The sequence below is a fragment of the Triticum urartu genome, chromosome 2A (assembly GCF_056163025.1).
Source record: "Triticum urartu cultivar PI428250 chromosome 2A, HENAU_Tu73, whole genome shotgun sequence".
In the NCBI taxonomy this organism is placed as follows: domain Eukaryota; kingdom Viridiplantae; phylum Streptophyta; class Magnoliopsida; order Poales; family Poaceae; genus Triticum; species Triticum urartu.
Window position 1 is genome coordinate 159,632,527 of NC_141874.1, and position 27,804 is coordinate 159,660,330.

Here is a 27,804-nt window from a genome sequence, read left to right on the forward strand (position 1 = left end):
GGGCGGCGTCGAAGTCAGCGCGGAGAAGCTCGTAGATGGCCTTCGTCTCGGGGGAAATTTTCTCCATGGCTTCTGCTCGATGGCCTTCGTCTCGGGGGAAATTTTCTCCATGGCTTCTGCTCGCTGCCAGTTAGCGAGTCGCGTGCGGTGGTGATGGCCGGGAAGCTCCAGAGCGGCAGGGTGGGGTGGGGGAGAGGCGGCTCTGATACCAGATTGTTAAGGCATCTCAAGGTTTCATCTCCAATTCATGGCGAATTCGAACTACAAGAGAATATTCGGAGAAAGGAGGAAGGAGACCCCACTTACAAGCTATCACGCACACGCTACCTAGCCATTTGCCAGCCGCCGCTCGAATATTATCGTTACAGATATAAGTACAACTCTTTAACGGGCCCATTCTGGGCCGGCAAGCCGAGCCGGTGGGCGAGGCTGTCTTCTAGGCCGGCCTGAGGGTTGAGTTGGGTCTTGGCGCTCGCCCGGTTCGCTGATAGATAGATTCCAGATGAGGTAAGTAAAGAGTACTAGGCCTACATCAGCACCCAGCTTCAGAAACCCGATCTGTGAACCTCCACGGTTGAGTCAAGAAAAGCTGGTAACAATTCAATTTCAGAGGCCAGCCGAGCAAATGTAACAGGGGGCAACAGATTTCACAAATGCATTTTCGTGGTGATGGCCGTCACCAGAGTAATAAATGTTCAGGAAATCAGTATCAACGAATCTTTAGCTACACTTCGCAAGTTGCGAATGTCTGCTTTTGCAGACTTTGACAGCAGATCATCAGTTCCCGCCAGCTAACGTCCTTCTTTCAGCATCATGTTCTTCTCTAGTATGAACTTTCCTTCTTTGTACTTCTGGTCTTCGTTGTAGGCTTTCGCCTGCATATAGTCCAATGAGTAGGGAAGTCATCATAACAATCAAAGGTTCGGAAAACAACCCAACGTCAACAAAGAAAGCTTGCATGGCCTTTTTGAACCCTCAAGGGCTCATTCCGTTTGGAGGAAACCGAAACGTCAGAACTTTGGAGGAAACCGAAACGTCAGAACTGTAGAAGTACATACTCTAGCCAATGCAACCAAAAGACCATCAGATGAAAAAAAACTAGGCAATAATACATTTATACATCAACACTCCCCCTCGCGTGTGGCTCCCTCAGGCCTAAACATGAACCAAAGGTGGGCTGCAATTTTATTGCGCCAGCCGGGTCTTGAATTCGAGACCTCTTGGCTCCGATACCATGTAGAAGTGCATGCTCTAGCCAATGCAACCAAAAGACTGATCTGATGGAAAAGACTAGGCAATACATTTATACGTCAACAAGAACTAGGAGAGTACGGGAATTTGATAAGGATGACAAATGTCATCCTAAGAGCATCTCCACTAGCTGCCCTATTTTAGGGCATAATAGTTTTTTAGGGCATTTGGGGCAAACAATGCAGCTCCAACACAACAGCTGCCCTTGTTGTAAATTTTGCAAGAAAGTTTTTAGAGCAGCCCAATAAGGCAGCGCCAGCTGCAAATATACAGCAGTCGCGCGGCTGCGCAACCAAAATCAGAGCCGCACGCAGTCCAACTGCCACCTCAGGAACCTTCCCCGCAGCCCTTTTCCCTCCACGCCACCGCCGCCCCACTGAATCCAGCCATCACGCACCACCCCGCAGCTTGAAACCATCGTACCCCTGTTCCAATCGGCCACACCGCCACTGCCCTGCCACAGCAGTACCCCATTTCCAATCCTAAAACCGTCGTTGCACCATACCGCCCTGTGGACCGAATCCAGCCATTACCACCGCGCGCCACGCCGCACTGCCGGATCCGCTCCCCCCCCCCCCTCTCCAATCGGCCGCCACTGCCGAGGCTGCCGCCGAAACGCGCGCCAAAGAGCACACGTTCGGCTGCGGCAGTCCGGCCACTACGGCGCCGAGCTGCAGTGCGACGGCCAGCGCCATTGGCTCGGCAAGTTCGAGTGGCGGAGCTAGCCACGAGCGCGTTCAACATCGCCTGTTGGAGGCTTGACCGGCCACGTCGCAAGCTTAACTTTCCGGTAATTGAATCTCGGGAGGGGGCGAAGTTCATCACTCCGACGGTGAATATTGTATCCCGCAAGGAGAAGAGGGTCACCCGCATTGTCCTGGAGCAGCGGGACACCCGGGAGGGCGATGAGGCGGCGATGGCGAGGTTCGCCGTGGAAAATCCACATCTTGTACAGGCGGAGGTGGAGTGGTTTTGAAAGAGGGACAATGAGCGCAAGGTGGAGCGCAAGGAGGGCGAGGCTAGCCCCTCCAGGGTGATCAAGCTCGGGTCTGACGACGAGGTTGAGCTTGACGACCAGAGTGAGGAGTTCAATACCTCTAAGGAGGAGACCATGGTGTTTTGGAACGCCATCGGACACACAACCTGACGATGATGATGAGTAGTATGTGCATAGTGTGTCCGTAGGAGTACTATGTGTTTGAATGTTTGGATGTTAAGTTGAATGTTCGGATGTTTACGTTGCATGTTTAAAACTTCGAATGTTTAGGAGTTTGTATTTGAAGTATGCAATGTGATCAAGTGGTTTGGATGTTTGTTTGGATGAGTCCCTATTTTTGGGCAGCTGTTGGAAATGGACATATTTTTTGTGCCCAAAAAATCACCTTTTGGTGCCCCAAATTTTACTCCGAACACTTTTTGGTGCCCTATTTTAGGTCTACTGTTGGAGATGCTTTAAGGATTTGTCTTGCCTCGTTCCTACGCAAAAAATGAGCTTTGAGTGGATGTATAGTTTCCTCCAAAAATACTGGAAATGAGTAGTATCCCAAAGGAATTTCAGTATGCGTTTCCTACAAACCGAATGCATCTATAAGAAATTTTCCTCTAGAATCCTTGGTCCTTTGTATTTCCTACGAAAATCCTCCAAACCGAATGAGGCCTAAGAGGGAAGGGAAAACTGTGCTCCGAACAGGACCTAAAAGATATGTGAAGGTATTTATTTGTTCCTGCTCTCATTTCATGCCAATTGCACCAAAAGTTTGAACATCCATGACCAGGCTTGCTCTGGCATACATGTCAATGTCAGGCTCAAGGGAAAAGACAACCCATCCCTGGAGCCTGGAGGAACCTTTGTACTAGTATAACCGCAGCCAGACGATAACAAGATCCTGATAAGCTAATGCTTCATGATTCCAGGGAAAATGCAGTCAAACTAGGACATCAAACATGACTTAAGTGACACGCTATGAATACCAGGTGGACTGGGATGTGCTTCTATCAAGAAAAAATATAGTTCCATAAACATGACAAAAAAACAGGAGAAAAGTAAAAAAAAATCCATAAGAACCTAGATGAACTGACAGCGACAGAATTTTACTTTCTGGCCTTTAACGAGCAAGGCATGGATTCAACATTTATGTCTTAACTACAACATTGTTATGAACTTGCTATACAAGAAAATAAGGCATCGATACATAAAAAGATACTCTACAAAATAGAAAGACCTATAATTAGTTGCCCATAAACAAGTCTACAAATCTACGGATCCCTCAAAAAAGTCAGCAGATAAAATATGTGGATGTGTCATTTAGGTTTCAGAATAATTTCACCAAATGTGGCCGTCTCTGTCAACTACGCAACCTATACCCTGCACCCAATAGCCAAGAGAATTCTGAATCAAGTGGTCCTCTAGAAACGCAAGGTCATGCCTTAGCTTCCGTGACAGGGGACGTACCTAAGGCACCAAGAAGAGCTAACCAGCTAAGAATATGCATTATGTCTGTTTTAGTTGCTTCATTCCAATTAGCAATTCAGTTGATTAGCTACCTACTGTTAGGCTTTGATGTGTCAGCCTCTCCATATATAAAGGGAGTTGGCAGTGGGGAACAGGATCAACGCATCAACAGAAATCACAGTGAATCACCCAAATCTCTAATCTATCCTATCACTAGCAGCCATGTAGTACATGGCTATCTTCCTGGTAGTAGTTTCCCCAGTAAGAACCCTAGTTTCATATTACAAACATCACTATAACAGGATAGTGCTAGGATGCTTATTCTCTTATAGATGAATTAATTTCAACAGTATGATAAACTCACATGCTTTAACTAATCTATAAGCAGTATTAAATGAATTTTTCATTAACTAAAATGTAAACTAAAACTTACATATTTCCAGCCAAGGAGTCGTTGGCAGCAGCTACAGTAGATATCGTTCACTGTATGCAATCCAGTCAAAAGATGGCGATCCTCATTGGGACCAAGGCTCACATTCACCCTGGATGTCACATTCACCCCAGATTAACATGTCAACAATAATTAGCAAAAGCTTGGTAGTTCAGATGTTCAATGGTCAATTACTCATACTTAATTCAGTTTAGATAAAGAGTTCATGTAATGTTAATAACCATACTTTTCTATTTGACATCTATGTTTCCTAGATAATATGGAACTGTTGCCTGATTACATAATTTATTGAAATTAACTCAGTATTTGGGGCGAAGAAAGTGAAGGATACTTCATTAGCAGGTCTATTGAATTCACAAAATGTGAGCTCTCCATGAAGTTAACTTTTGATAGTTGGTCAGCAACATAAAGATGAAAATGGGCTAAGAAGCATTTTCATATTCAGAAACAACTGGTCCTGATCAAGCTCTCTCACTTCATAGATTGAGTTGCATATCTCCATTGGCAGTAAAGCATGATCTTGTAAGTCAAGTGATATCAAATGTGCAATTTAGGCTACTTAGCCTCCAAATTTTAACTCTCTAGCCTAAGATCAACATAGGTCACCAGGTGGACCATAAGGTCTGTAACAATACATACAATTTTGCCCGGGTTGATTACCAAACTCACTTATTGTCTTTCGAAATAGGGTGCCAGACTCATTTGACTCATATTCATCATGATTCAGAAGATTCAATGCTGCTCAAATCAAACATAACCATACCGGATCCATCATCGCATTCTTGCATTCAGCGTACTGCGTAATTAGTACTAATAACAATCATGATTTTTCACCCAAAAATCAGAAGCAAAACCCCCTCAAGGAAACAACATTACTAGTACTGCTACAAAACAATAATCTTGCAACTATGACGAACTTAAATCAGTGTTGTTACCAGCAATGCATCTAACTTGCACGGCACGACTTGGCTACTACTATCTAGTAATGCCTGCAACTGAAAAGCATTTCTAGAACAGCGGCATTGCAATGATCGCACGATCCACACGCGGAAAGCAGGGAAAATAGAGGAGGGCGAAGAGAGAGAGAGAGAGAGAGAGAGAGAGAGAGATGGCTCAGCTCACACGCTATCGAAGAGGTAGGCGCGGCCGTGGCGGCCACGGAACTCCTTGGACACGATGTCGTCCGGCGACGCCGAGTCAACCCTGCAGAACTTGCACTTGAACACCTTGGGCCCCGGGAGGTACTCCACGAACAGCATCCCCATCCCCCCCTCCCCTCGCCTCCCGGAGAGCAATTCAGCAGAAGCAGCAGCCGCAGAAGATTCCCTTCCCCCGACCAAATCAGCAATCGAGCTGCGGGGAGGCGGAGAGGCCGCTAAACCTTATCAAATTCCGAATCGGGAGAATGGGAGGTCGGGGAGCCGGCTGCCGGGCCCGATCGCCATGGACGGGGGAGGGATCGGCGGCGCGGCAGCGGAATCGGGCGGCGGATTTGGCTGGGGGGCAGTGGGGGTTGGGAAAGCGGAGGCGACGAGGAACAAATGCCCACTTGCTTGTCCTTGCTTCTGTTTTCTGGTAGCTTCGCACGTTTGTTGTTGGGGGCGATGGCCTGGTTTTGTGGTTCGTGGCCTCGGCCTCCGCCTCCGTTGGGCGTACGTGGGGGGGCGGTGGTCGCTTTGCCGTTGCGTCGAGCGTCGGGCAAAGTTATACGGGATTGGACAAAGCGACGTGCGAACGGGCCAATCCGAGTCGTGGCACTGGCATGGCTTGGCGACGATGCGCGTTGTGTTATCCGAAAGCTTTTCGGCATTTTGCGAGCGCTAGATTCACCTCGGGCTAGGGTCTGATCTCGCGTATCTCAGCATTTGGATCCTTATTATTTTGCTAGGAATAGGAATGGTGCAATTAAATTTCGTACTGTTAGGTTCGATTTCGTGTATTTTAACATTTTTTCTGCATCACCCCGCAAAAAAAACATTTTTTCTGCATGATTATTTTTAACACAATACAGACGCAAGCCCTCGTATATACGTGCATACACTTACTCGTATTAACGCACACATGCACATCCCATCCTTATGAGCACCTCCGAGAGACTGAGTCGGCATATCATCTTGAAATTTTACGAAGTCACTGTAGACGTCTCGTAGTCGAGGGGAACGTCTTCTTCCACTGAATCCCAATGGATTGAGGATACCACTATCCACCTAATCATCCAATCACACGTTGATTCTTAACACGTGTGTTTTGATTTATTAGGGAATTTTGACTTGACCTCTCTGAGACAGGACAAGAAGATTTCCATCCTATAGTGAAAGAGATATGGAACAATTGTTTCTCTTTCGATGATCGTATTGGTATGGTTAGTTTTAAGAATTTTGTAAGAGATTCAGGGGTTTAATTCCTCTTATTATTAGGGAGGAGTTGACTGCTCCGGAGGAACTCAAGGAACAAGATCCTCTAAACTTCTGTTTTTCATGATGTTTGATGGATAGATCAAAAAGTTTTCTCGCAAATAAAAGATCATCCACACTATTAACTAGTATCTTGTGGGAGGAGTAAGATTCTAATAGATCCTAATAATTTTTTGATTGATGAACCAAAACATAAACATGTTAAATACACGAGCAATCGCTGTTGAAATGAGATCTGAACATCTCTTAATTCACAAAATTGTTATTTTATAAGCGCTTCTAGGAGCTGGTGGGTCCACAAGTGAAAGAAGAGGTTCTTGTTGTCCTTAATGGTGGACCGATGCTGGCGGGTTGGAACGAAACAACGACTGTGTTGATTCTGAAGGTTACAAATCCAGAGCGTGTGACGGAGTTCCGGCTTATTCTGTGATGCGTTGTATAAGTTAATCTCTAAGGTGATGGCAAATCATTTGAAGGAGATCTTAGAAGATATCATTTCACCAATGCAATCAGCTTTTGTCCCGGTAGAATGATTACAGATTGTGTTGTTGGCCTATAAAACCATTCATATGATGTACAGAAAGAAGGGGGCAAGCTGGGAATGTGCCAGTAAAGCTCGTCATGAGTAAAGCGTACGATCGTGTTGAGTGTGATTTTCTAGAAAGGGTCATGCTCAGGATGGGTTTCGCGCGGGGGGGGGGGGGGGGGGGGCTGGGTGAGCAACATCATGATGTGTGTACGATCAGTGCGTTATCAGGTGGAGATAACCAGAAGTTGTCTAGAGAGATTATCCCAGAGCAAGGCCTTCGACAGGGAGACCCATTATCCCTTATATTTTTATAATGTGTGTCGAAGGTTTCTCGGCGCTACTACAAAAGGCAGATGAGGAGATACACCGAAAATCAATCACTTGTTTTCGTCGATGATTCACTTATTATGAAGACAACTACTCAAGGGGCAGCGAAACATCAATAAAATTTGGCACTATAGGAGGAGCAGTCTGGACAAATGATAAATAAGGATAAAATTTCAGCGATGTTTAGCAAAGGTACAAGTGGGTGAAAGAAGTGTACTCCTTGTTGGCCTTGGTATTCAGGCTGAATATCATAATCAACAGTATTTGGGCTTGCCGGTTCATACTGGGACTTAAAGGAGTAAGGAGTTTGAGTACCTCAAACAGAGGATTTGGATGTGTATACAGGGTTCGAAGGAGAAGCTTTTGTCAAAAGTTGTGAAGAAAGTTTAGATAAAAGTTGTGGCTAGGGCGATTATGACATATGCGACTTCGTGTTTGATCTCACTAAAAAATTATGCAAAGAGATCAATGCTCTGATTGCTCACTATTGGAGGAGTCAACAAGATAAAATGAATAAATGCAATGGGTAAGCTGGGAGGATATGACAAAATCAAAGAAGGATGGTGGCCTTGGGTTCAAGAATCTACACGTTGTCAACATGGCAACGTTATCCCGTTAAGGGCGGTGGCTATTGGACGCCCCAGATACACTATGTGCTTGAGTCCTCAAGGCTTGGTACTGTCCAAATGGTTCAGTTATAGATGTTGTGGTGAGTGATGTCATCTCATATATCCGGAGAAGTGTTTTACGAGGCATTACTCTGTCGAGTAAGGAGTAGTTTGGCGTGTGGGTTCAGGTGAAAAAGGTTAAATTATGGGAGGACCCTTTGTAGGATCGAAAGTATGTCTAGAGGGGGTATGACTAGATGAATTGACAAAATCAAAACTTATCATTTTCCCAATTTTAGTCATGGGCAAGTTTTAGCAAAATCTACCAAGTCAAGCAACACCCTACACATGCAAGTTTAAGAGTTGTGCAGCGGAAATTAAAGACTTTACATATGAACGTAAAGGAGGGATTGGAGAAATCAAATGCAATGAAGTCACGGTGATTTTTGTGTGGTTCCAATAGGTGGTGCTATCGTACGTCCACGTTGATGAAGACTTCAACCCACAGAGGGTAACGGCCACACGAGTCCACGAAGGGTCCACGAAGAAGCAACCTTGTCTATTCCACCATGGCTACGTCCACAAAGGAGTAGCCTCACTCGGGGTAGATCTTCACAAAGTAGGCGATCTCCTTGCCCCTACAAACTCCTTGGTTCAACTCCACATGATCTTGGAGGCTCCCAAGTGACACCTAACCAATCTAGGAGACATCACTCTCCAAAAGGTAAAAGTTGTTGTTGTTGATGATGAACTACTTGCTCTTGTGCTTCAAAAGATAGTCTCCTCAACACTAAATCACTCTCTCACAGATTTGGCTTGGGTAGGAGAAGGATTGGAGTGGAAAGCAACTTGGGGAGGCTAGAAATCAAGGTTCAAATGGTTGGATTGGAATGCCTTGATCTCAAGACATGAGTAGGTGGTTCTCTCTCAGAAAAGGAATGGCGGAAGTGTTTTCATTCTAATGGCTCTCTTAGAGAGTAAGTGGGGGTGGAGGGGTATATATATCCTTCACCAAAGATCCAACCGTTACAACCTTTAGACACATCTCGGTGACACGAAAGAAATAATCTCGGTGAGACCGACCTGTGTAAAAGATTCAAACTTTAGGAATCTCGGTGAGACTGACTTGTGTAAAAGATTCAAACTTTAGGAATCTCGGTGAGACCGAACGGACCAACTCGGACAGACCAATATGCGATTGCCTAAGCAAGAACTCGCTTCGATAGTTCCGATCAAACCAACTCGGTAATTACAAGATGGAATTGAAGGGTTACAGAAACTTGGTAACTGCACTTCGGTGGGACCGAATGTCATCTCGGTTCTATCGAGTTTCTAGGGTTTCATTGTGGGTCTATCTAGGCTGAACACGGCGGGTCTGGAAGAAAGTGTAATGGTGGGACCGAGTTTGATGTTTAGGGTTTGAACAGATTGGAGTGTGGGAAAGTGGCTAAGGTTTTTGGAGCAATATCTTCAAGCACTTTGAGCAACTAAGTCATGCAAAACCTCATACCCTTTTAATAGTATTTTCTTTCCCATAGACTCAATGTGATCTTGGATCACTTAAGCAAAAAGGAAGAGTCTTGGGGCTTTTGCCATTATGTTTCCATAGCATTTTGAGGGGTCCACATCCACATTTCCTTGCCATGCCAACATTGAACTTTCCTAAAAACTATCTTTGAGTAGGCATTAGTACAATGGCATATATGTTGTTATTAATTAGCAAAATTACCTGGGGATTACTTGCACTTTCACCCTTGGATCCTGAGGGGTGAAACGAGGAAGCTGAGTTATACTCGAGGAAACACAGTTATCACAAAAGTTAGTGACTTAATGGACCCAATACTAGAAACTTGGGATGAACAACTTGTTCTGGATCTTTTCTGTGAGGAGGATGTAAAAAATATTCTAGTCATTCCAATTCATGGGGGCATGGAATACCATATTGCTTGACACTTTTATCCAAAAGGGGAGGTTCTCTGTCAAGTCAGCTTACCATCTTGGCATCAAACTCAGGGATGTTCGAATGTGTCGAGATGTTGAATCTTCCTCAGGTGCAGGTCATGGAGCTGATATGTGGAGCCATTTATGGAATCTAACTATGTCGAGTAAGGTGCTCATTTTTTATTTGGAGATTGGCCCGAAACAGTTTGCCACTTAGGATGAATATAAGGAGAAAGAAGGTAGAGCTCGATGCAATCTGTCCAATTTGCAAAAGACTTGACGGGGGGGGGGGGGATTTGTTTGTTAAATGCAAGAATGTGAAACATGTATGAAGGCTTTTGGACCTAGAAGATGCTCATTTAGACCTAGTGCATTCTTTGACTCCCATGGAGTTGGATAGCACAAGACGTGATACTGCTCTTGTACTCCTATGGGAATGGTGGTCCGCCAGAAATAAAGCGAATGTAGGCGACAAAGTGAGAGTTGCCAATCATGTCTGCGGTGTTGGAAATATGCCCTAGAGGCAATAATATTTGTATTATTATATTGTTGGGGAATGTAGCATGCAATTTCAAAAAAAATCCTACGCTCACACAAGATCTATCTAGGAGATGCATAACAACGAGAGGGGGGGAGTGTGTCTACGTACCCTCGTAGACCAAAAGCGGAAGCGTTTGACAACGCAGTTGATGTAGTCGAACTTCTTCTCGTTCTGATCGATCAAGCACCGAACGTATGGCACCTCCGAGTTCTGCACACGTTCAGCTCGATGACGTCCCTCGAACTCTTGATCTAACAAAGGTCAAGGGGGAGTTCCATCAGCACTACGACATGGTGACGGTGATGGTGAAGTGATCCGCGCAGGGCTTCGCCTAAGCACTATGTGAATATGATAGGAGGCGTAAACTGTGGAGGGGGCAATGTTTGTTGTGTGTTCTACAGTGCGCCCCCCCCCCACATATATATAGGTGGGAGAGGGAGAGGGGCTGCAAGGGGCGCCCCAAGTAGGAGTAATCCTACTTGGGCGCCTCCTCCAAGTCGGCCTCCCCCCTTCCATATCCATCGGAGGGGAAGGACAGAGAGGGGGGAGGGGGAGGAAAGGGGGAGGCCAAATCCTCCCCTTTCCTCCTCCCTTCCCTTCCTTCTCCTCCTATTCGGCCTATAGGGGGCGCACCAGCCCCTTTTGGGGCTGGTATGTCTCTCTCTTGGGCCATTAGGCCCATATAGCTTGTTGGGGGTTGCCCGGAACCCCTTCCGATGACCCGATACGTACTCGGTACCCCCGGAACACTTCCGATGTCCAAATACTATCATCCTATATATGAATCTTTACCTCTCGACCATTTCGAGACTCCTCATCATGTTCGTGATCTCATCCGGGACTCCGAACAACATTCAGTCACCAAATCACATAACTCATATAATACATTCATCATCGAACGTTAAGCGTGCGGACCCTAGGGGTTCAAGAACTATGTAGACATGACCGAGACACTTGTACGATTAATAACCAATAGCGGAACCTAGATGCTCATATTGGTTCCCACATATTCTACGAAGATCTTTATCGGTCAAACCGTTATGACAACATACGTATTTCCCTTTGTCATCGGTATGTTACTTGCCCGAGATTCAATCGTCGGTATCTCCATACCTAGTTCAATCTCGTTACCGGCAAGTCTCTTTACTCGTTCCGTAATGCGTCATCCCGCAACTAACTCATTAGTCACATTGCTTGCAAGGCTTATTATGATGTGCATTATCGAGAGGGCCCAAAGATACCTCTCTGATACTCGGAGTGACAAATCCTAATCTCGATCTATGCCAACCCAACAAACACCTTCAGAGACACCTGTAGAGCATCTTTATAATCACCCAGTTACATTGTGATGTTTGATAGCACACAAGGTGTTCCTCCGGTATTCGGGAGTTGCATAATCTCATAGTCAAAGGAATATGTATAAGTCATGAAGAAAGCAATAGCAATAAAACTTAATGATCATTATGCTAAGCTAACGGATGGGTCTTGTCCATCACATCATTCTCCTAATGATGTGATCATGTTCATCAAATGACAACACATGTCTATGGTTAGGAAACTTAACCATCTTTGATTAACGAGCTAGTCTAGTAGAGGCTTACTAGGGACACTATGTTTTGTCTATGTATCCACACATGTATTAAGTTTCCAGTTAATAAAATTCTAGCATGAATAATAAAAATCCCGCAACTAACTCATTAGTCACATTGCTTGCAAGGCTTATAGTGATGTGCATTACCGAGAGGGCCCAGAGATACCTCTCCAACAATCGGAGTGACAAATCCTAATCTCGATCTATGCCAACTCAACAAACACCATCGGAGACACCTGTATAGCATCTTTATAATCACCCAGTTACGTTGTGATGTTTGATAGCACACAAAGTGTTCCTCCGGTATTCGGGAGTTACATAATCTCATAGTCATAGGAACATGTATAAGTTATGAAGAAAGCAATAACAATAAACTAAACGATCATAGTGCTAAGCTAAAGGATGGGTCATGTCAATCACATTATTCTCTAATGATGTGATCCCGTTTATCAAATGACAACTCATGTCTGTGGTCAGGAAACTTAACAATCTTTGATTAACGAGCTAGTCAAGTAGAGGCATACTAGTGACACTGTTTGTCTATGTATTCACACATGTACTAAGTTTCCGGTTAATACAATTCTAGCATGAATAATAAACATTTATCATGATTATAAGGAAATAAATAATAACTTTATTATTGCCTCTAGGGCATATTTCCTTCAGTCTCCCACTTGCACTAGTGTCAATAATCTAGTTCATATCGTCATGTGATTTAACACCAATAGTTCACATCACCATGTGACCAACACCCAAAGGGTTTACTAGAGTCAATAATCTAGTTCACATCGCCATGTGATTAACACCCAAAGAGTACTAAGGCGTGATCATGTTTTTCTTGTGAGAGAAGTTTAGTCAATGGGTCTGCCACATTCAGATCTGTATGTATTTTGCAAATTTCTATGAGCCTTGCAAGCAATGTGTCTAATGAGATTAGCCACGGGATGATGCATTACGAAACGAGTAAAGAGACTTGCCGGTGACGAGATTGAACTAGGTATGATGATACCGACGATTGAATCTCGGGCAAGTAACATACCGATGACAAAGGGAACAACGTATGTTGTTATGCGGTTTGACCGATAAAGATCTTCGTAGAATATGTAGGAGCCAATATGAGCATCCAGGTTCCGCTATTGGTTATTGATCGGAGATATGTCTTGGTCATGTCTACATAGTTCTCGAACCCATAGGGTCCGCACGATCAACGATCGATAACAATTTGTATTATGAGTTTCGTGTTTTGATAAACCGAAGTTTGTTCGGAGTCCTGGATGAGATCACGGACATGACGAGGAGTCTCGAAATGGTCTAGACATAAAGATTGATATATTGGAAGGTTATGTTTGGATACCTGAATGGTTTCAGATAGGTTCGGGCATTTTCCGGAGTACCGGTGGGTTACCGGAACCCCCCCCCCCCCGGATTAATGGGCCACAATGGGCCTTAGTGGAGAAGAGAGAGGGCCGGCCAGAGGTGGCGCGCCCCCCTTGCCCAGTCCGAATTGGACAAGGGGAGGGGCGGCTCCCCCCTCCTTCCTTCTCTTCTCTCCTCTTTCCCTTCTTCTCCTACTTGGACTAGGAAAGGGGGGACCGAATCCTACTTGGACTAGGAGTGCAAGTAGGACTCCCCCCATGGCGTGCCCCCTCCTAGGGCTGGCCTCCTCTCCTCCCCCCTTTATATACGTGGGGAGGGGGCACCCCAAAGACACACAAGTTGATCTTTTAGCCGTGTGCGGTGCCCCCCTCCATAGTTACACACCTTGGTCATATCGTTGTAGTGCTTAGGCGAAGCCCTGCGTCGGTAACTTCATCATCACTGTCACCACGTCGTCGTGCTGACGGAACTCTCCCTCGGCCTCAACTGGATCAAGAGTTCGAGGGACATCATCAAGTTGAACGTGTGCTCATCGCGGAGGTGTCGTGCGTTCGGTACTTGGATCGGTTGGATCCCGAAGACGTTCGACTACACGCTTCTGCTTTCGGTCTACGAGGGTACGTAGACACACTCTCCGCTCTCGTTGTAATGCATCTCCTAGATAGATCTTGCGTGATTCTAGGTAATTTTTTTGAAATATTGTGTTCCCCAACAAAGTACACATCAATAACATGTATATCAAATATACCTTTCACTTTGCCATCCTTCTTATCCGCCAAATACTTGGGGCAGTTCAGCTTCCAGTGATCAGTCCCTTTGCAGTAGAAGCACTCAGTTCCAAGAGCTTGGGAATTGTCTTTTCCATCCCTTACATATTATAGTTCATCACGAAGTTCCAATAAATTGGTGATAGTGACTAGAGAACTCTGTCAATCACTATCTTATCTGGAAGATTAACTCCCACTTGTTTCAAGCGATTGTAGTACTCAGACATTCCGAGCACATACTCACTGGTTGAGCTATTCTCCTCCATCTTGTAGGCAGAGTACTTTTCAGAGGTCTCATACCTCTCGACTTGGGCATGAGTTTGAAATACCAATTTCATCTCTTGGAACATATTATATGCTCCATGGCGTTCAAAACGTTTTTGAAGTCCCGGTTCTAAGCCGTAAATCATGGCGCAGTAAACTATCAAGTAGTCATCATACCGAGCTTGCCAAACGTTCATAACATCTGCATCTGCTCCTGCAAAAGGTCCGTCACCTAGCGGTGCATCAAGGACATAATTCTTCTGTGCAGCAATGAGCATAATCCTCAGATCACGGATCCAATCTGCATCATTGCTACAATCATCTTTCAACTTATTTTTCTCTAGGAACATATCAAAAATAAATGGGGAGCTATAATATGAGCTAATGATCTACAACATAATTTGCAAATACTATCAGGACTAAGTTCATGATAAATTAAAGTTCAATTAATCATATTACTTAAGAACTCCCCTTAGATAGACATCCCTCTAGTCATCTAAATGATCACGTGATCCATATCAACTAAACCATGTCCAGTCATCACGTGAGATGGAGTAGTTTTCAATGGTGAACATCTCTATGTTTATCATATCTAGTATATGATTCACGTTCAACCTTTCGGTCTCAGTGTTCCGAGGCCATATCTGCATATGCTAGGCTCGTCAAGTTTAACCCGAGTATTCTGCGTGTGCAAAACTGACTTGCACCCGTTGTATGTGAACGTAGAGCTTATCACACCCGATCATCACGTGGTGTCTCGGCACGACGAACTGTCGCAACGGTGCATACTCAGGGAGAACACTTATACCTTGAAATTTAGTGAGGTGTCATCTTATGATGCTACCGCCGTGCTAAGCAAAATAAGATGCATAAAAGATAAACATCACATGCAATCAAAATATGAGACATGATATGGCCATCATCATCTTGCTCCTTTTATCTCCATCTCCAAAGCACCGTCATGATATCCATCATTACCGGCTTGACACCTTGATCTCCATCGTAGCGTCGTTGTCGTCTCGCCACCTATTGCTTCTACAACTATCACTACCGCATAGTGATAAAGTAAAGAAATTACGTGGCGATTGCATTTCATACAATAAAGTGACAACTATAAGGCTCCTGCCAGTTGCCGATAAATTTTACAAAACATGATTATCTCATACAATAACTTATATTACATCATGTCTTGACCATATCACATCACAACATGCCCTGCAAAAACAAGTTAGACGTCCTCTACTTTGTTGTTGCAAGTTTTACGTGCCTGCTACGGGCTTCTAGCAAGAACCGTTCTTACCTACACATCAAAACCACAACGATTTTTTGTCAAGTGTGTTGTTTTAACCTTCAACAAGGACCGGCCGTAGTCAAATTCGATTCAAATAAAGTTGGAGAAAAACGCACCCGCCAACCACCTTTATGCAAAACAAGTTACATGTCTGCCGGTGGAACCGGTCTCATGAACATGGTCATGTAAGGTTGGGTTGGGCCGCTTCATCCAACAATATCGCCGAATCAAAATAAGATGTTGGTGGTAAGCAGTATGACTATTATCGCTCACAACTCTTTGTGTTCTACTCGTGCATATCATCTACGCATAGACCTGGCTCGGATGCCACTGTTGGGGAATGTAGCATGCAATTTCAAAAAGAAAAATCCTATGCGCACGCAAGATCTATCTAGGAGATGCATAGCAACGAGAGTGGGAGAGTGTGTCTATGTACCCTCGTAGACCGAAAGTGGAAGCGTTTAACAATGCGGTTGATGTACTCGAACTTCTTATCATTTCGACCGATCAAGCACCGAACGTACGGCACCTCCGAGTTCTGCACATGTTCAGCTCGATGACGTCCCTCGAACTCTTGATCCAGCAAAGTGTCGAGGGAGAGTTCCGTCAGCACGACGGCGTGGTGATGGTGATGGTGAAGTGATCCACGCAGGGCTTTGCCTAAGCACTACGTGAATATGACCGGAGGCGTAAACTATGGAGGGGGGCGCCGCACACAGCTAACAATGTTTGTTGTGTGTTCTAGCGGTGCCCCCCACATATATATTGGTGGGAGAGGGAGAGGGGCTGCAAGGGGCTCTCCAAGTAGGGGTAATCCTACTTGGGCGCCTCCTGCAAGTCGGTCTCCCCCCTTCCAAATCCATTGGAGGGGGAGGGGAAGGAAAGGGGGAGGCCGAATCCTTCCCTTTCCTTCTCTCTTCCCTTCCTTTCCTTCTCCTCCTATTCAAACTATACGGGGTGCAAAAACCCCTTTTGGGGCTATTCTGTCCCGCTCTTTGCCCATTAGGCCCATATAGCTTGTCGGGGGTTGCCCGGAACCCCTTCGGGTGACCCGATACGTACCCGGTACCTCCAGAACACTTCCGATGTCCAAATACTATCGTCCTATATATGAATCTTTACCTCTCGACCATTTCGAGACTCCTTGTCATGTCTGTGATCTCATCTGGGACTTCGAACAACATTCGTTCACCAAATCACATAACTCCTATAATACAAAACCGTCATCCAACGCTAAGCGTGCGGACCCTACGGGTTCGAGAACTATGTAGACATGACCGAGACACCTCTCCGGTCAATAACCAATAGCGGAACCTGGATGCTCATGTTGGTTCCCACATATTCTACGAAGATCTTTATCGGTCAAACCGTAATGACAACATGCGTTATTCCCTTTGTCATCGGTATGTTACTTGCCCGAGATTCGATCGTCGGTATCTCCATACCTAGTTCAATCTCGTTACCGACAAGTCTCTTTACTCGTTTTGTAATGCATCATCCTGCAACTAACTCATTAGTCGCATTCCTTGCAAGGCTTATTATGATGTGCATTATCAAGAGGGCCCAGAGATACCTCTCCGATACTCGGAGTGACAAATCCTAATCTCGATATATGCCAACCCAACAAACACCTTTGGAGACACCTGTAGAGAATCTTTATAATCACCCAGTTACGTTGTGACGTTTGATAGCACACAAGGTGTTCCTCCGGTATTCGAGAGTTGCATAATCTCATAGTCAAAGGAATATTGTAAGTCATGAAGAAAGAAATAGCAATAAAACTTAACGATCATTATGCTAAGCTAACGGATGGGTCTTGTCCATCACATCATTCTCCTAATGATGTGATCTCGTTCATCAAATAACAGCACATGTCTATGGTTAGGAAACTTAACCATCTTTGATTAACGAGTTAGTCTAGTAGAGGCTTACTAGGGACACTGTGTTTTGTCTATCTATCCACACATGTATCAACTTTCCGGTTAATACAATTCTAGCATGAATAAAAAACATTTATCATGATATAAGGAAATATAAATAACAACTTTATTATTGCCTCTAGGGCATATTTCCTTCATATATTTCCATATTCATAGTTATAGAGTTTATATTCTATATTATAATTGCTGTGATCCTAGAATATGTGCCTCAGTGGAAAAATCATATGCACGTGTGGAATAATAAACGGTAAATAAAAGGTTCCTAGTCTTGCCTTTAGGACTACCTTGGTGATCACGTTTTCCGGATCTTAGGATATCATTAAGTGTAACGATGATCCTAAAACAACATTGAGATTATGACATTGGAAGAACCATCACATTGAACCGACCCAATCTTGTTTGTTATGAATTGAGTTAATATTGTCTGCATTCAATTGTAATAAACGTGGAGTGTTAATGTGTGATATTTCTCCTTAGACCATGAGAGTATCATGGTCACTTCTTACCGTACGGTGGGCTTTGGGGTTGCCTAAATGTCACCTGTAACACTGTGATCATAACGACAACTTACAAGTTCATCGAAAGTTTGACAAGTGAAAAAATAGCTCGGGAGTGGTATTTTCTCCACCAACGATGGATATACATGTTCTTAGGGCCCTCTCGGTGTGACGGCATCGATCATCATCTGGCCAGACACACGTGAGTTCGTCACGGGAATGCCAGAACACAATAACGAGAAAGAAGAACAAAACCAGCAACTAGGATTTTGGTATAGCGAGCATGGTGATGACTCAGGAGGTTACCGATGCATCTAGACTTTTTTGAAGTATCATGAAGCAAAGCGAACATCACAAAGGTTCACTTGAATATCATTCATGTACTCATAGGGACCGATATGGACATCCACGGTCCCGCTGCCAGTCATGGAACGAACGGTTTTGTTCATGTCTATGAGTTCTCGAACCTACAGGGTCACAAGCTTAAGGCAATAACAATTTGCTGAGTGTTAGTAAGATGGGAGTCATGAGAATATATTTGTTTCATGAATATTCAGAATAGTTCTGAGAGGATCCGAAAGCGTTTCGTGGTCACCAGAATGGTTTCAAAGAGTATCGGGTAATACCGGGTATATATAGGTGGAAAATGTTTCCGGAGATGCTAAAAATATATAAAAATTGGCCTAGAGGTATTTAGAATATTTTATATTTGATTTAAATATCAACATGCCTAAAAAGGCCAAGAGGTGGAAGGCAACTTGGGCCATAAAGGCCCAAGTGGAGTTGCCCCCCCCCAAGGAATGCCCCCCTTTCCTTGTTGGGTGGCGGGGGCGAATTGGACTAGGGGAGGAGTCCAACTCCTCCAACCTATATATACTAGGTTTTTTTGCTCTATTGTAAATAAAAGTTTTGGAGCCTCCTCTAGTTCTTCTAGTTCTAGTTATAGTTGGTCCTAGCTGACTAATTAGAGCTAGGATAATCCTCTTCTCCTCATAATTAGAAGCCCTGTGTGGTTCTAATCTCCTCCTCTAATTATTCGGCGATGACTAGCTCTAGACGGTGAGGAGCTGCCGGACCGTGAAGATTGCATGCTTGCAACCAAGTAGAGAGGTCGTGCTTTCGGTCTTCAGTTCGAGGGACTGTTTGTGGGCGGTATGAGGGATCATTCATCGATGGTTCGAGGGCTCCAAGTGCGATCAACACTGGCACATTCTTCTTCCGCTGCAACTTGGTGATGGCAACGATTGTGATCCCAACCCATTATGCATCTTCGTATTGATCTTGGGTAATCGTAGGTGCAATTTTTTTAGTTTTCTACTATGTTTCCCAACATGCCCCGCTGTAAGGAAGCTTGTTCTGGATTTTGTCGAACCAAACCTGTCCCAGCAAGTTGTAGTTGTTGGGGAACATGGTAATTTCAAAAAAATTCCTATGCACACACAAGATCATGGTGATGCATAGCAACGAGAGGGGAAGAGTGTTGTCCACGTACCCTCATAGACCATAAGCGGAAGCATTATGACAACGCGGTTGATGTAGTCGTACGTCTTCACGATCGACTGATCCTAGTACCGAAAGTACGACACCTCCGCGATCTAGACACGTTCGGCTCGGTGACGTCCCACGAAATCACGATCTAGCAGAGTGTCGAGGGAGAGCTTCGTCAACACGACGGCGTGATGACGGTGATGATGATGCTACCGGAACAGGGCTTCGCCTAAGCGCTGCTACGATATGACCGAGGTGGATTATGGTGGAGGGGGCACCACACACGGCTAAGAGATCAATGATCAACTTGTGTGTCTATGGGGTGCCCCTGGCCACGTATATAAAGGATGGAGGGAGGAGGAGGCCGACCCTCATAGGGCGCGCCCAAAGTGTGGAGTCCTACTAGGACTCTCTAGTCCTAGTAGGATTCCACCTCCCACATGGAATAGGAAAAAAGTAAAGGAGAAGGAGAAGGAAGGAAGGGGGCGCCCCCTTTCCCTAGTCCAATTCAGACCAGTCTATGGGGAAGGGGCGCGGCCACCCTTGAGGCCTTTCTCTCTGACACGTCTCCAACGTATCTATAATTTTTGATTGTTCCATGCTATTATATTATCAATTGGATGTTTTATATGCATTCCTATGCTATTTTATATAATTTTTGGGACTAACCTATTAACCTAGAGCCCATTGCCAATTTCTGTTTTTCCTTGTTTTTAAGTATCGCAGAAAAGGAAAATCAAACGGAGTCCAATTGACTTGAAACTTCACGGAGATCATTTTTGGACCAGAAGAAGCCCACGGCGTATCGGAGGTGGGCCAGGAGAGTCCCGAGGCCACCACGAGGGTGGGGGGCGCGCCCTAGCCCCTTGGGCGCGCCCCCTGCCTCGTGGCCGCCTTGGGAACCCCCCTGACTTGTCCCTGACTCCAACACCTCTTATATAACCCAAAACTTACAGAAAGAAACCTAGATCGGGAGTTCCGCCGCCAGAAGCCTCCGTAGCCACCGAAAACCAATCTAGACCCGTTCTGGCACCCTGCCGGAGGGGGGAATCCCTCTCCGGTGGCCATCTTCATCATCCCGGCGCCCTCCATGACGAGGAGGGAGTAGTCCACCCTCGGGGCTGAGGGTATGTACCAGTAGCTATGTGTTTGATCTCTCTCTCTCGTGTTCTTGAGGTGGTATGATCTTGATGTATCGCGAGCTTTGCTATTATAGTTGGATCTTATGATGTTTTCTCCCCTCTACTCTCTTTTAATGGATTGATTTTTCCTTTGAAGTTATCTTATCGAATTGAGTCTTTAAGGATTTGAGAACACTTGATGTATGTCTTGCACGTGCTTATCTGTGGTGACAATGGGATATCATGTGATCCACTTGATGTATGTTTTGGTGATCAACTTGCGAGTTCCGTGACCTCGTGAACTTATGCATAGGGTTGGCACACATTTTCGTCTTGACTCTCCGGTAGAAACTTTGGGGCACTCTTTGAAGTTCTTTGTGTTGGTTGAATAGATGAATCTGAGATTGTGTGATGCATATCGTATAATCATACCCACAGATACTTGAGGTGACATTAGAGTATCTAGGTGACATTAGGGTTTTGGTTGATTTGTGTCTTAAGGTGTTATTCTAGTACGAACTCTAGGATAGATCGATCAGAAAGGATAACTTTGAGGTGGTTTCGTACCCTACTATAATCTCTTCGTTTGTTCTCCGCTATTAGTGACTTTGGAGTGACTCTTTGTTGCATGTTGAGGGATAGTTATATGATCCAATTATGTTAGTATTGTTGAGAGGACTTGCTCTAGTGAAAGTATGAACCCTAGGCCTTGTTTTAACACATTGCAATACCGTTTACGCTCACTTTTACCACTTGTTACCTTGCTGTTTTTATATTTTCAGATTACAAAAACATATATCTACCATCCATATTGCACTTGTATCACCATCTCTTCGCCGAACTAGTGCACCTATACAATTTACCATTGTATTGGGTGTGTTGGGGACACAAGAGACTCTTTGCTATTTGGTTGCAGGGTTGTTTGAGAGAGACCATCTTCATCCTATGCCTCCCACAGATTAATAAACCTTAGGTCATCCACTTGAGGGAAATTTGCTATTGTCCTACAAACCTCTGCACTTGGAGGCCCAACAACGTCTACAAGAAGAAGGTTGTGTAGTACACATCAAGCTCTTTTCTGGCGCCGTTGCCGGGGAGGTTAGCGCTTGAAGGTATATCTTTAGATCTTGCAATCGAATCTTTTTGTTTCTTGTTTTAGCACTAGTTTAGTTTATAAAAGAAAACTACAAAAAATGGAATTGAGTTTGCCTCATACGCTTCATCTTTTTAATATCTTTCGTGAGAATGATGGAAAGGAAAATTGTGCTCAAGTGCTAGAAGAAGAAGTCTATAAAATGTTTGGCACTAAATCTTTGAATGATGAGCATTATTGCAATGTTGTTAGTATGAACTCCTTGAATATCCATAGTACTAATGATGATTGCACTTGTCATGATGAAAATGTCTCTTATAAGCATGTCAACTTTTGTGGAATATATAGAGCCTGCAAGTACACACCAATTAGGGAAAATAGATTTTGCAAGAGGTATAAGTATTTGGAAACTAAATGGTTGCAAGAGAGGCTAGATGTTTGTGCTGAAAATTTAAAATTTCTTCACCATACTTGTGAACTTTGCAATGAACATGGTCATTTAAATCTCAAATGCAAATTGTTTCATGATCGTATCATGTCCAAAAATTGTGATGACTTGATTTCCCTTGCACATCATAATGAACTTAGTTTTCTTTTGGGTTATGAAGAAATGAAATGTATAACTAAGCATATTCCAGAATATAACCTTGAGAAATTCCTCGATATTGATCTAGAAGAAATATTTATGTATTGTGTGGTGAATTGCATTGAAAATCCTTATATTGCCAATTACATAAAGAAAATAAAAAAATAGAGGATCAAGAGAATTCTAATGAAAGGGAAGAGGCTTCCCAATATCCTCCTATTATTTCTTATGATGAGTCAGGTAACGAGGAGGAGCCTTCTATTCAACCAATCTCATTAATAAGGAGCTCCGAAAAGAGGATTAAACTCACACATGATGTGAAGAAGAAAAATAAAAGACGGAGAAGCAAAGGTAAAAATGTATCCCTCCCAAATGATGTTGCCGCTATTACTCATTGTGATGATGATAATTGTTATACCATTGGTGTTATCCATACTATTAATGATGAGAGTGATTATGCTTATGATATGAAAAGGCACAAGCTTGGGGATGCTATGTTTGATGAGAATGACATGTTTGAGAATATATTTGATGCAATTAATGTTTGTCCCAAGCTTGGGGATGCTATGTTTAATGAAGATGATATTTCTAGCCTCCCAAGTTTTGATGAGCAAATTTATTATGATGATAGCATGCCTCCTATGTATGATGGTTATATTGATGAAAGTGGGTTTGGAAGAGTGTCAACTTTAGGAAGTAATGATCCCACTATTTTGGAGGATGTTGAATCTTATTTTGACAATTATTAAAGTGAATTTGGAGAGGTCATGACTTTATTTAGTAATGATTCCACTATCTTGGAAGAGGTTTCAATCATTATGATGAGAACAAAGTTGCTACTTATGATAATTATTGTGATGATACGTATGCTATAAAAAGTATGATTATATTAAAACTTGTCATGATTATGATTACCCTTTTTCTGAACATTACTCTTTTAATGTGGAAAAAATTTATAGTATTCGAGTCTCTTATGATACTCCCACTATTCCGAATGAGAAGAATTTTGCTTGTGTGGAGAGTAATAAAATTTCTATGCTTGTAGATCATGAAAAGAATGCTTTATGTGATGGTTATATTGTTGAATTCATTCATGATGCTATTGAAATTTATTATGAGGGAGTAATATATGCTTGCAGGAATTGCAATAATATCAAGTTTCCTCTCTATGTGCTTAAAGTTTTAACTTTTAAAGTTATGCTTGTTTTGCCTTCCTATGCTAGTTGATTATTGTTCCCATAAGTTGTTTGCTTACAAAATCCCTATGCATAGGAAGTGGGTTGGAGTTAAATGTGCTAGTCCTATTCTTCATGATGCTCTCTTTATGTTACAATTCTTATCTTTTATGTGAGCATCATTGAAATCATCATGCCTAGCTAGGGGCGTTAAACGATAGCGCTTGTTGGGAGGCAACCCAATTTTATTTTTGTTGCTTGATTTTTGTTCCTGTTTAGTAATAAATAATTCATCTAGCCTCTATTTAGATGTGGTTTTTATGTTTTAATTAGTGTTTGTGCCAAGTAGAACCTTTGGGAAGACTTGGGTGAAGTCTTTGCGATCTTGCTGTAAAAAACAGAAACTTTAGCGCTCATGAGATTAGCTGCCATTTTTTACTGGAGAGTGATATTAAGTTGATTCTTTTTGAAGAGGATTAATAGACTAATTACTCATGTCCACCAATTTATTTGAGAATTTTATGAGTTCCAGAAGTATACATTTGATACAGATTACTACAGACTGTTCTGTTTTTGGCAGATTCTGTTTTCCATGTGTTGTTTGCTTATTTTGATGAATCTATGAGTTGTATCGGAGGGTATGAACCATAGAGAAGTTGGAATACATTAGATATTACACCAATATTAATTTAGAATAAGTTCACAACAGTACCTAAGTGGTGATTTATTTTCTTATACTAACGGAGCTTACGAGTTTTCTGTTAAGTTTTGTGTTGTGAAGTTTTCAAGTTTTGGGTAAAGATTCGATGGACTATGGAATAAGGAGTGGCAAGAGCCTAAGCTTGGGGATGCCAAAGGCACCCCAAGGTAATATTCAAGGACAACGAAGATCCTAAGCTTGGGGATGCCCCGGAAGGCATCCCCTCTTTCGTCTTCGTTCATTGGTAACTTTACTTGGAGCTATATTTTTATACACCACATGATATGTGTTTTGCTTGGAGCGTCAGTTTATTTTATTTAGTTTTGCTTGCTGTTTGAATAATATCCTAAGATCTGAAATTCTTAAATATTAGAGAGTCTTCACATAGTTGCATAATTACTCGACTACTCATTGATCTTCACTTATATCTTTTGAAGTAGTTTGTCATTTGCTCTAGTGCTTCACTTACATCTTTTTAGAGCATGGCGGTGGTTTTATTTTGAAGAAATTGTTGAACTCTCATGATTCACTTATATTATTTTGAGAGTCTTTTAGAACAGCATGGTAGTTTGCTTTGGTTATGAATTTAGTCATAATATGATAGGCATCCAAGAGGGATATAATAAAAACTTTCATATAAAGTGCATTGAATACTATGAGAAGATTGATACTTGATGATTGTTTTGAGATATGAAGATGGTGATATTAGAGTCATGCTAGTTGAGTAGTTGTGAATTTGAGAGATACTTGTTTTAAAGTTTGTGATTCCCGTAGCATGCACGTATGGTGAACCGTTATGTGATGAAGTCGGAGCATGATTTATTTATTGATTGTCTTCCTTATGGGTGGCGGTCGGGGACGAGCGATGGTCTTTTCCTACCAATCTATCCCCCTAGGAGCATGCGCGTAATACTTCGTTTCGATAACTAATAGATTTTTGCAATAAGTATGTGAGTTCTTTATGACTAATGTTGAGTCCATGGATTATACGCACTCTCACCCTTTCACCATTGCTAGCCTCTCTAGTACCGCACAACTTTCGCCGGTACCATAAACCCACCATTACCTTCCTCAGAACAGCCACCATACCTACCTATTATGGCATTTCCATAGCCATTCCGATATATATTGCCATGCAACTTTCCACCGTTCCATTTATTATGACACGCTCCATCATTGTCATATTGCTTTGCATGATCATGTAGTTGACATCGTATTTGTGGCAAAAGCCACCGTTCATAATTCTTTCATACATGTCACTCATGAGTCATTGCACATCCCGGTACACCGCCGGAGGCATTCATATAGAGTCATATTTTGTTCTAAGTATTGAGTTGTAATTCTTGAGTTGTAAGTAAAAAAGAAGGGTGATGATCATCATTATTAGAGCATTGTCCCAGTGAGGAAAGGATGATGCATACTATGATTCCCCCACAAGTCGGGATGAGACTCCGGACAAAAAAGAAAAAAAAGAAAAAAAGAAAAGAGGCCAAAAGAAAGAAAGAAGCCCCAAAAAACAAACAAAAAAATGACAGAAAAAGAGAGAAGGGGCAATGCTACTATCCTTTTACCACACTTGTGCTTCAAAGTAGCACCATGATCTTCATGATTGAGTCTCCTATGTTGTCACTTTCATATACTAGTGGAAATCTTTCATTATAGAACTTGGCTTGTATATTCCAATGACGGGCTTCCTCAAAATGCCCTAGGTCTTCGTGAGGAAGCGAGTTGGATGCACACAGAGGGAGTCCTGGATTAGGGGGTCTCCGGACAGCCGGACTATATCCTTTGGCCGGACTATTGGACTATGAAGATACAAGATTGAAGACTTCGTCCCATGTCTGGATGGGACTCTACTTGGCGTGGAAGGCAAGCTAGGCAATACGGATATGTATATCTCCTCCTTTGTAACCGACCTTGTGTAACCCTAGCCTTCTCCGGTGTCTATATAAACCGGAGGGTTTTAGTCCATAGGACAACATACAATCATACCATAGGCTAGCTTCTAGGGTTTAGCCTCTCTGATCTTGTGGTAGATCAACTCTTGTAATACTCATATCATCAAGAACAATCAAGCAGGACGTAGGGTTTTACCTCCATCAAGAGGGCCCGAACCTGGGTAAACATCGTGTCCCCTGCCTCCTGTTACCATCCGCCTTAGACGCACAGTTCGGGACCCCCTACCCGAGATTCGCCGGTTTTGACACCGACATTGGTGCTTTCATTGGGAGTTCCACTGTGTTGTCACAATAAGGCTTGATGTCTGTAGCGCCCCGAGACCGATGTGCCAGGTGTCCTCCAGTTATTCGTTGTCGTTGCCTTGTCATGCTTGCGTGTCATGCATTTCATATCATGTCATCATGTGCATTGCATTTTCATACGTGTTCGTCTCATGCATCCGAGCATTTTCCTCGTTGTCCGTTTCTCAATCCGGCACTCCTGTGTCACCCGGTGTCCCTTTCTACCTCTTTTCATGTGCGGGTGTTAAACGTTCTTGGATTGGACCGAGACTTGCCATGCGGCCTTGGTTTACTACTGGTAGACCGCCTGTCAAGTTTCGTGCTATTTGGACTTCGTTTGATACTCCAACGGTTAACCGAGGGACCGAAAAGGCCTCGTGTGTGTTGCAGCCCAACACCCCTCCAATTTGGCCCAAAACCCACCAAACTCTGCTCCATCATCTAGAGCGTTCGATCACGATCGCGCGGCCGAAAACCGCACCTCATTTGGACTCTCCTAGCTCCCTCTACCTATATATATGTGGCTCTCCCCAAAAATTCGCGCATTCTAACCCTAGTCCTCTTCCTCCTCCCACAGCCGGACATGTCCGTCCCGCCGCCGGACGTGTCCACCGCCTCAGCCACCTCACTCCGGCGAATCAGGCGTCGCCACCTCAGCATCACCGCCGCCCACAGCCACTCCCGCATCGCCACCTGTCCCCGCCTCCCTCTCTCTCCACCGCGCGCCGCCGAGGCCCGCGCTAGGCCCGCCCGAGCCGCCGCAGGCCCGAGCGCCCCACGCCCCGTGTGCCTGCCCCGCTGCCTGCGCTCCCGCGTTGCCAGCGCCCAGTACGCTGTGTGCACCGCCTCCGACCTTCGTGCCTCGCCGTCAATCTGCTTCGGCCACCGCGCGCAGCTCCGCCGCGCCGCCTGCGCCGGCCACCGCACGAGCCTCCTCACCGGCGAGCTCCCCGCCCGAGCTCTCCTTCGTCCTCTCCGGCCGGCCCCACTCGCTCCGGCCGTCCTCAACCACTCCTGCAACCTCGACGTCAACTCCAGCGAGCTCCCCGGCGTTCCTCGTTCCGCGCGCCGCCCGATCCGGATCTGGAACTGGAACTCTGGATCGGTTGACTTTTGCCCTAACCCTAATATATTTGCATATCTTCATCGCATCATATCTC

The 27,804-nt window shown here is 44.1% G+C and overlaps 1 protein-coding gene across 1 annotated transcript; it reads right to left on the reverse strand.

Moving 5' to 3' along the window:
* Positions 1 to 574: 574 nt before the first annotated feature.
* Positions 575 to 5,841, reverse strand: LOC125536542 (putative yippee-like protein Os10g0369500). The gene is made up of 3 exons (XM_048699776.2): positions 5,277 to 5,841; positions 4,137 to 4,245; positions 575 to 875 (listed from the first exon to the last, which is right to left on the reverse strand). Exons 1-3 carry the CDS (start codon positions 5,417 to 5,419, stop codon positions 792 to 794), a joined length of 336 nt encoding a protein of 111 aa, XP_048555733.1. The 5' UTR covers positions 5,420 to 5,841; the 3' UTR covers positions 575 to 791.
* Between the last annotated feature and the right edge of the window lie 21,963 nt (positions 5,842 to 27,804).